Source organism: Octopus sinensis, linkage group LG6 (assembly GCF_006345805.1).
Source record: "Octopus sinensis linkage group LG6, ASM634580v1, whole genome shotgun sequence".
Lineage (NCBI taxonomy): Eukaryota > Metazoa > Mollusca > Cephalopoda > Octopoda > Octopodidae > Octopus > Octopus sinensis.
Window position 1 is genome coordinate 106,212,065 of NC_043002.1, and position 10,000 is coordinate 106,222,064.

A 10,000-nucleotide genomic window follows, 5' to 3' on the forward strand; every position below is an offset into this window, starting at 1 on the left:
CTGGTGCAGCCTACTGGCTTGCCAGTCCTCAATCAAACTTTCCAACCCATGCCAGCATGGAAAACGGACGTTAAACAATGATATGTGTATATATATATATATATATATATATATATATATATCATCATCATCGTTTAACGTCCGTTTTCCATGCTAGCATGGGTTGGACGGTTCGACCGGGGATCTGGGAAGCCAGAAGGCTGCACCAGGCTCCGGTCTTATCTGGCAATGTTTCTACAGCTGGATGACCTTCCTAACGCCAACCACTCCGTGAGTGTAGTGGGTGCTTTTTACGTGCCACCTGCACTGGAGCCAGGCGAGGCTGGCATCGGCCACGGGCGGATTGGTGCATTTTACGTACCACCTGCACGGAAGCCAGTCGAGGCGGCACTGGCTTCGGCCATGATTTGGATGGTGCTTTTTACATGCCACCGACACGGAAGCCAGTCGAGGCGGCGCTGGCATCGGCCATGATTCGGATAGTGCTTTTTACGTATCTCCAGTCCAGGGGTCCTAGCATCTGCCAGGTGCCAGTCATAGGATTGGTTCAATTTCGATTTCGATTTCGATTTCACTTGCCCCAACAGGTCTTCGCAAACAAAGGGGGGGTAGGCATAGGTGCCTGTCGTCGGATGAGGTTCGATATCGACTTCGCTTGCCTCAACAGGTCTTTGTGTGTCCAAGGGAGGAACGGCATGCATAAATGGGCTGGACTCACTTGTCCTGCCTGGTCTTTTCACGCACAGCATATTTCCAAAGTTCTCGGTCGCAGGTCATTTCCTCAGTGAGACCTAAAGTTCGAAAGTCGTGCTTCACCACCTCGTCCCAGGTTTTCCTGGGTCTACCTCTTCCACGGGTTCCCTCCACTGCTAGGGATTGGCACTTTTTCACACACCTATCTTCATCCATTCTCGTCACATGACCATACCAGCGCAAACGTCTCTCTTGCACACCACAACTGATGCTCCTTAAGTCCAACATTTCTCTCAGGGTACTAACGCTCTGTCGAGCATACGCACTGACATTACACATCCATCGGAGCATACTGGCTTCATTTCTCGTGAGCTTACGCATGTCCTCAGCAGTCACGGCCCATGTTTCACTGCCATGTAGCATGGCTGTTCGTACACATGCATCATACAGTCTGCCTTTTACTCTGAGCGAGAGGCCTTTAGTCACCAGCAGAGGTAAGAGCTCCCTAAACTTTGCCCAGGCTATTCTTACTCTAGCCGTTACACTTTCAGTACACCCACCTCCAATACTGACTTGGTCACCAAGATAACGGAAGCTATCAACTACTTCTAGTTTTTCCCCCTGGAAATGACGGAAGTTGTTTTCTGCAGATTTTCAGAGGTTAATGCTCCCAAGCATCTGCCACATACAAAAACTATCTTCCCAGTTAGCCTTCCTTTGACATTGCTGCACCTCTTATGTGTCCATAGCTTACACTGGGTACATCTTATAGAGTTTCTACCTACACCTTTTCTGCAGATCGAGCAGGGCCATCTTCCTGAAGACATTTGTGGATTGTCTACCTTCCTACTTATTAGTACTTTGGTTTTAGCTAGGTTGACTCTAAGGCCCCTCGATTCTAGACCCTCCTTCCACACCTGGAACTTCTCCTCCAGTTCTGATAGTGACTCAGCGATTAGTGCAAGGTCGTCAGCATATAGGAGCTCCCAGGGGCATCCTGTCTTGAATTCCTCCGTTATTGCCTGGAGGACTATGATAAATAGGAGGGGACTGAGGACTGAACCTTGGTGGACCCCAACTATATATATATATATATAGAGAGAGAGAGATATATACACACACATACAAAAATACATATATATGTATGTATATATATATATATATATATATATATATATATATATGGTAGACGTTAAACTAGAGGATGATGATATATATAGATGGAAATATATATGTATACCATTGTGTATATATGTGTGTGTGTGTGTGTGGAAGAGGTAGACCCAGGAAGACATGGGACAAGGTGGTGAAGCATGATCTTGGAACATTGGGCCAACCACTCTGAGAGTGTAGTTGGTGCTTTTACATACCACCAGCACGAGGGCCAGTCAGGCAGTACTGGCATTAGCCTGGCTCGAATGGTGTTTTTTACATGCCACCTGCACAGGAGCCAGTCCAGTGGCACTAGCAATGAATGACCATGCTTGAATCGTGCTTTTTTTACATGCCACTGGCACAGGTGCCAGTCAGCAGCCATGACAACAATCATGCTCGAACGGTGCTTTTAACATTCCACTGGCACGGGTGCCAATCATGTGGTACTGTCATCGGCCACAACAGCAATTTCACTTGCCTCAACAGGTCTTCGCAAGCATAGCTTATTGTCCATATATATATATATATACATACATACATATATATATATAAGTTCAGCAAAATTTAGATTCAGATGAATATGGTATTTAAGTTAAAGGCACCAGAATTTGGTATGGTATTATCCATATAAATCAAATGGGGTGCTTATACTCAAAATAAGCAACAAGGATATCCAAATGTAGTGTAGTACAATCGTTTCATGCTACTTCATTTTATTAAACAATGTAAGTATTACATCAGTTTTAAAATGAAGACCAATCTTCAGCCACATATAGAATGTATATATATATATATATATATATATATATATATATATATATATATGATGACTTCTTTCAGTTTCCATCTACCAGATTTTCTAATAAGGCTTTAATTGGCCCTGGGATATAGTAGGAGACACTTGTCCAAGGTACCACACAGTGGCTTTGACTCCAAACGCATGTGACCATACCTGCATCTATTGACAAATATAATTGCCTAAATGTACTGTCATTGGCTGCTGTTTTACAAAGCATTTGACTGGCTTAGGTGCTGTTTTAAAAGGTCTTGTGACTGGCAGAACCACTCTCATTGGCCACTATATGCACAGGTGATATGATTTGTTAATCTTTGCCTCTATCTGTCTGCTATAGAAGCGTTTCCTGTTTCTGGGAGAAAGGGACGATATGACCCCCTCCTCTCACTCTGTTTTTCTTTCTCTCTCACACAATCTCTCTTTTTGTAATTCCAGAGAATCTGATGAGCGAATATTTTGGGATGAAACCATCTGGCATATGAGAAACAAGTCAAAAGACCAGGAATTTAAGGACCGCCCATACTACAGCATTAAAGGTTTAAGACGACAACCAAACTCCTACATTTTGTTTGGAATCCTGATCTGGGTGGTTGTTGGGGTGTTTGTGCATTACTTCTTGATCAGGTAAGTTGAATTAATAATCAACCTCATCATGTCAGGTGTATGATATTATGAGCACTGAATTATGAAGCGTGGGTGTTAGATAGCACAAGACCTTGGGCAAGACACATTACACCATTTTCCTTAGTCTTCATGGCTGTGTAACATAGCTATCATTATGTTATGCTCCTTAGTCAAGACACACCACTCTAGGTAGCTCAACTAACACTTTATTTCATTGGCCCCAAGAGAATGAAAGGCAAAGTTGACTTTGGCAGAAATTGAACTCACAACATAAGGACTGATGAGATGCTGTTAAGCCTCTCTAACTGCCTCAGTCTACCTCGGTGTGTCCCTTGATGTTAGCTGCTATTGTGTTGTGTTCCTTAAGCCAGACATTCTACTAATATAACTACCATTGTGTTGTGATCCCTAAACAAGACAAACCACTCTACTTGTCTCTCCTTAAGCAAGACACACTACTTTACTCGTCTCTCCTTAAGCAAGACACACTACTTTACTCAACCTCATTATAACTAGAGATCATATTATCTTCAAGAACTCCTCACCAATATTGAACCAGAATATTTCTTTCCAGAATGGAATCAACACAAAGAATTGAACTGAATTGACAGAAACAAATATTATTTTCAGAATTGTTTTTGTTTGCTCAGAGCTGACAGATTGTGTTGAATCTGTAGCAATTACAGAGTCAACAACAACAACAACAACACATGGACATACTGTAATTATTGGTTTATTTCTTAGTAGCATTGATTATTATAAAGTGCCACAGAGTTTCATCACACTTCTGTTACCCAGTGATTAACACAGCATCTCCACAAGATCTCATGTTTTTTATTCTATAATGCTGGTTCAGGGCCTGTGTTAGTATCAGAAGGAAGAAAGGAAGAACGAAAGACTTATGAGAATTCTCCGACTAAACTAGCTGATATGTCCTATCTAAAATGGATTTTAATTTGCAGGAGATTTGGCTGTTATTTCTAGTATGTTGAAGAGGCTATCTTTGGCTCATCAAACTTGCATTTTCACAAAAGGTATAATCCCATGATTATCTCTTTAATTATCATCCCGTAATTATCTCTATTAAAAAGGCTAGAAATATATTTTGTCTTTATTTACATTATTTACATTATTTACATTTGACGGATATTTATCCTCATCTTGTTTGTTCTTAACACAACGTTTCGGCTGATATACCCTCCAGCCTTCATCAGGTGTCTTGGGGAAATTTGAACCTGGGTTCTCATTCCTAAGGTATTTTTTGATATTATTATTATTGTTGTTGTTGTTATTATTATTATAATTATTATTATTATTATTATTATTATTGAGTGAGCGAGCAGAGCATGCCATCAAAGTGACACTGGGGTAAAATATACGAAGCCCAGTATACCCATCATGACTACCCGTCTGATAAGGGTACACCAGGCACATGCATCACAACCATATGTGCGCGACATGGTGATCTCATATCAAGATAAGCAGCACATGACCTTGCAGGTGGAGCCCAGTTAGAATTTTCTTCAGATCGAGTAACCCATCCCGCTCAAAAGGTCCCTGAATAAGGGTTGTTTAAGGACGTTGAACGAAACACCCATGTTTCCAGAGGTGAATTATTCAAACCCCAAAGAATCCTTCTCAACACATGGCTATGATGCTCCCCCACTACTTCTGCTCGTGATCAGAGATGCACATATCGTCAGCCACTAAGGGACATGCTCAACTGGTTAAGGTCAAACAACTGACAAGCAAATCTGTGGTATTGAGCAGAATATTTGCTGTAGCCCATCTTTTATACCAAGACAAAACAATGTACATGATAACACTTCCAATCAGTTAAGATCAGAAGCCATGAGAGCCACTGCCTGGTACTGCATCAGGGCATTATTATTATTATTATTATTATTATTATTATTATTATTATTATCATTATTATCATCATCATCATCATCATCATCATCATCATCATCATCACCATCACCATCACCATCACCACCACCACCGCCGCCGCCGCCGCCATCATCATCATCATCATCATCATCATCATCATCATCATCATCATCATCCTTCAGGTCACTGCCTGGAATCTTGGGGTTAGTAGCCTGCACTCTTAACCTCTACACCATATGTTTGATTCCAGGCAGTGACCTGAATAATAATAATGATAATGATAACATTGAAAAATACCTAAGGGAAAGCCAGGTTCGAAATTTCCCCAAGACACCTGATGAAGCTGGAGGGTATATCAGCTGAAACGTTGTTTTAACAGCAAAGAAGATGAGGACAAATATCCCTCAAATGTAAATAATGTAAATAATATACATAATTCCTCATCTCTTAAATATAGAACTATATTTTGTCTTTGTCCACAGGCTGGTGACTTGGCCCAAATACTTCTGTGTCACCTGGGCCCCAGGTGCCACTAGCTTAAGCTTGTCTCCCAAAAACAGGAACCATCACTCCAACATACTTCCACACAGTTTCCATGTACCAAATTTTACTGATAAATCTTTGGTCAGCCTGCAACAACCCATAGTGCTGTGTAATGAAATCAGACCCAGAGTTCCCACGTGGTTGTGGAGTGAACATTCTCAGTCTCATAATCAGGTCTTTGCTCAAACTGATAATTTCTTTTCGTTTTTCTCTTGTCTACAGTTTCTCCAGGGATTATAGCAGATCGATAATGGATCAGAGAGATATAGAATTCCACAAACTTTACAAAGAGAAAAGAGATAAAGCACTGTAAATATATTTTCTTCAAGAAGTTTTGTTTGATTTTTGTTTTTACACTTGCTCCCTTTTTTTTGTTAAGGATTTGTTGTTGTTTTGTCCCTTGGTCATTCTTGACCCAAGAGAATGAAAGGCAAAGTTGACCTTGGCAGAAATTGAACTTACAACATAAGGACCGATGAGATGCTGCTAAACCTCTCTAACCGCCTCAGTCTACCTCGGTGTGTCCCTCGATGTTAGCTGCTATTGTGTTGTGTTCCTTAAGCCAGACATTCCACTTATCAAACCTACCTAGTTGTCTAATATAACTACCATTGTGTTGTGTTTCCTAAACAAGACAAACTACTCTACTTGTCTCTCCTGAAACAAGACACACTACTTGGCTCATTTGTGACCGAGTGAGTTTGTCATTTAGCCAACTTTTCCATCCTGTTTTTGTCATTTAGCCAACTTTTCTCCTCTGGGATGGTCAGGATGCTATCAAAACTGTGTGCAGGTCGATAGCATGATCTTTACTGTTGTCAAACATGTATTGTTGACATTTGAACCCACATCAGCTCTGATCAGGTAGAATTATGATCAAAAGTGTTCCAGACGTCACTTTTCTCAAACATTTTGCATTCTGTCTGACCCTTGCAAATATGGAAAAGTGGACATTAAATGATGATGATGATCATCATCATCTTCGCTTAATATCCATCTTCCATGCATGCATGGGTAGGACAGTTGACAGGAGCTGGCCATGTAGAAAACTACCTTAAGCTACTGTGTCTGTTTTGGCAAGGATTTTACAGCTGGATGCCCTTCCTAACGGAGTGGACTCAGTGCTTTTTATATGGTAAATGAAAGACAGAAGATGGAGTATACAAAAATTTTTATTAATCATGACAATTGTTTCAACACATCCAGCACCGATCCCTCATGGGTGGGACCCTTAACAACTGGTTCAGGAGCCTCCAGCAGTGCAGATGCATCTCATCAGATGATAAGTAGACACAATTCATTAAAATAATAGTTCCACAATGTATATTCTCGTTTTGTAGAAAGAAAAGCAGTAAAATGAATGAAATATCTTCATTTAAATAGATCAAAAATAAAATCACACTTGCAAAAAAGAAACAAACACACAATATTAATTTATATATGTGTGTATATATATATATATATATAATATATATATATATATATTAATCAAATTTCCACATAGTTACTTTGATGTAATACCTGGCAGGTATTGCCAACTGGTTGTTAATAAAAGATAAACAAACTACTACAACTAATGCACATGTTTTGGTTGGCAGATTGACCTTCTCTCTACCAATGAACAACAAAAGTACATTGGAATACTGAGTTATTACATAATTATTAGCCTCATCTACTAATTACCAAATTTATTCCAGCAAATGATTGAAATGTAAAGAGTTTGACTGAGATGGAGGACACATGCATGGTTGTGAGACTACAACTGAAGTTACTCGAAACCCTGTGTGTGTATTCTTATAATCCACACCCAATGTATCTCACCTGTATACACCTGTACACACACACACACACACACATGTACACATTCATACTTACCAATCAACCTCTCCTCTTATACAACAGGTTACATGGCAATGAACTTCAAAGGGAGATTTTGATGAGTCGGTACCAAGAGGAGAATGATAGAGATCATTGACTGTGACACACTTCAGTTCGATCTGCAATCTTAGCAATCCTTTGTGAGTTATCTTCCCTTCTTTTTTACAAACACACACACACAAACACACAGTGTTACACTTTCTACTGCACAATGTATTAATGAGGCTTATAATGAGGTTTATGTTCCTTAACTGTGATCAAAGCTACAGAGAGAAAGTATCAAGAAAATTTTTATCATTCCTTCAGCCATGTAACTTTCTTTAGTCGTCGTCATCATCATAATCCTTTAACGTCCGTTTTCCATGCTGGCATGGGTTTGACGGCTTGACTGGGGACTGGCAAGCCAGGAGGCCTCACCAGGCTCCAATATAATCTGGCAATGTTTCTACAACTGGATGCCCTTCCTAATACCAACCACTCTGAGAGTGTAGTGGGTGCTTTTTAGGTACCGTCAGCATAGGAGCCAGTCAAGCGGCACAGGCTTCAGCCACGTTCGGATGGTGCTTTTTACGTGCTACCGACACAGGAGCCAGTAGGAGTGGCGGAGCTGGCATCAACTAGGTTCAGATGGTGCTTTTTATGTGCCACCGGCACAGGGAGCCACTCAGGTGTCACTGGCATCATCCACATTCAGATGGTGCTTTTTACATGCTACCGACACAGGAGGCAGGCGGGGCTGGCATCGACAGTGTTCGGATGGTGCCAGCATGGGAAGCCAATCAGGTGGCACTGGCAATGACCTACACATGAACGGTGCTTATTGCTTGCCACCAGCACTATTATTTCATTACTGTGCTGCTTGCTTTAATCTGGTTAGATTTTCAGATAGCCCTATGGTCATCCTCACTGGGATTATTCAACAGTGCTGCTTTATTCAAGTTGGATTTTTTGATCCTCAGTGGAGGTGGGCGGGGAGCTGTCTTTACAAGGGATTATTAGAAGAAAGTGTGCTGTTGTAGTTAGGTTAGTTTTTTTTTGTCTCCCAAATCATTCTTGAGAAGAATTATTAGATGTGCAGCTTCTGTCAGGTTAGTTTTTAGGTTCTAGATTCGCTGTGGCAGAGGAAAAACAACCAAAAAGCAAAATGAAGAGCAAAGCAAAGCCTTGGCTGTGGACTTAAGAAGTTTGCTTCTCAACCACAGGGTTTACGGTTCAGTCCCACTACGTTGTACCTTGGGCACATGTTTTTGGCATAGCATCAAACCAACTAAAGCCTTCCAAATGAATTTTTAGCTGACAGAAATTGAATAATGTCCATTATGCACATATACTTACTTATATATATATATATATATATATATATATATATATATATATATATATATATATATATATATATATTAAATAATAAGGGTAGGAATTGATATTAATCAATTAAAGCCAGTGGCTTAGCATATTTAAAAATCTGAAGATTAAAAATTATATTACATACAAATTATGGTTCTCAAGAACACACTCTTCGTGGTAAGGCAACTTGACATCTATCTTTAGTATATTAGGAATCCATTTTGGTAGTCATTCCTCTTAATTTGTGTGTGTATATATATATATATATATATATGGATGGATGGATGGATACCATACTAGTGTTTACATATTAATTGCTGATCATATTGCTCATCATTTTATGTCCACCTTCCATGCTGACTTGTGTTGGACAGGTCACCATGCTTCAAGTCACAACTTATTTAGAGTCATTGCTCTTCTTGATCAACAGGTGGACTGCTTCTTGCTTGTATGTTCTGTTTTGTGGGGTGGGGCACAGTTTCAGCAGATGGATGCCTTTCCTAACAGAAACCAATTTACAGAATGTTCTGGGTGCATTGCACTACAGCACCAGTACAAAAAGATTGCCTTACCCATGATGGGATTAAAGAGTCCTGTCTACTGTATGTTGTGTCTTTTCAAACACCAACCCCTGTACAGCATTTACTGGGTGCATTTTACTATGGCACCAACACTAGTGAGGTGTCTTTGTTCCCTGGGAGATTAAAGTGATGGAGAGTGACTACAGTCAAGAATGTGGAAGTTGAGGGAGTTTGAATATCAGTGTGATGGCAGGAAAGATAGTGATGGTTTGGTTAGAGAAGGTGAAAAATAGTAGAGAGAGTGATAGCTACATGTAAGAGGTAGGAAAAATGACAAGAAAAACAAAGATGGTATTACTAATGGCTAAGTATATTTTCATTTTTCTGATAAGAGAGACATCTTGAAACATATTTCAGTTTTATTTTGACCTCCTTAGAAAAATATAACTAATGTTAAACTTATTAAAGTAGTTACTGGTTGTGATAAAAATGATTTGCTTAGAGAATAAATAGCAGAAAGACACCATCCGCTTGAAAGACATTTGTTAATTCG

General features: G+C 40.0%; 1 protein-coding gene across 1 annotated transcript in view; it reads left to right on the top strand.

Annotated features, from left to right (window-relative positions):
* Positions 1 to 10,000, top strand: part of LOC115213401 (dnaJ homolog subfamily C member 4) — a 19,231-nt gene that overhangs the window by 8,341 nt on the left and 890 nt on the right. Inside the window, exons 4-6 of the mRNA XM_029782350.2 lie at positions 3,080 to 3,268; positions 5,924 to 6,010; positions 7,604 to 7,719. Of these exons, the coding sequence (XP_029638210.1) occupies positions 3,080 to 3,268; positions 5,924 to 6,010; positions 7,604 to 7,676 (349 nt within the window). The 3' untranslated portion in view covers positions 7,677 to 7,719. The remainder of the gene's footprint in view (positions 1 to 3,079; positions 3,269 to 5,923; positions 6,011 to 7,603; positions 7,720 to 10,000) is intronic.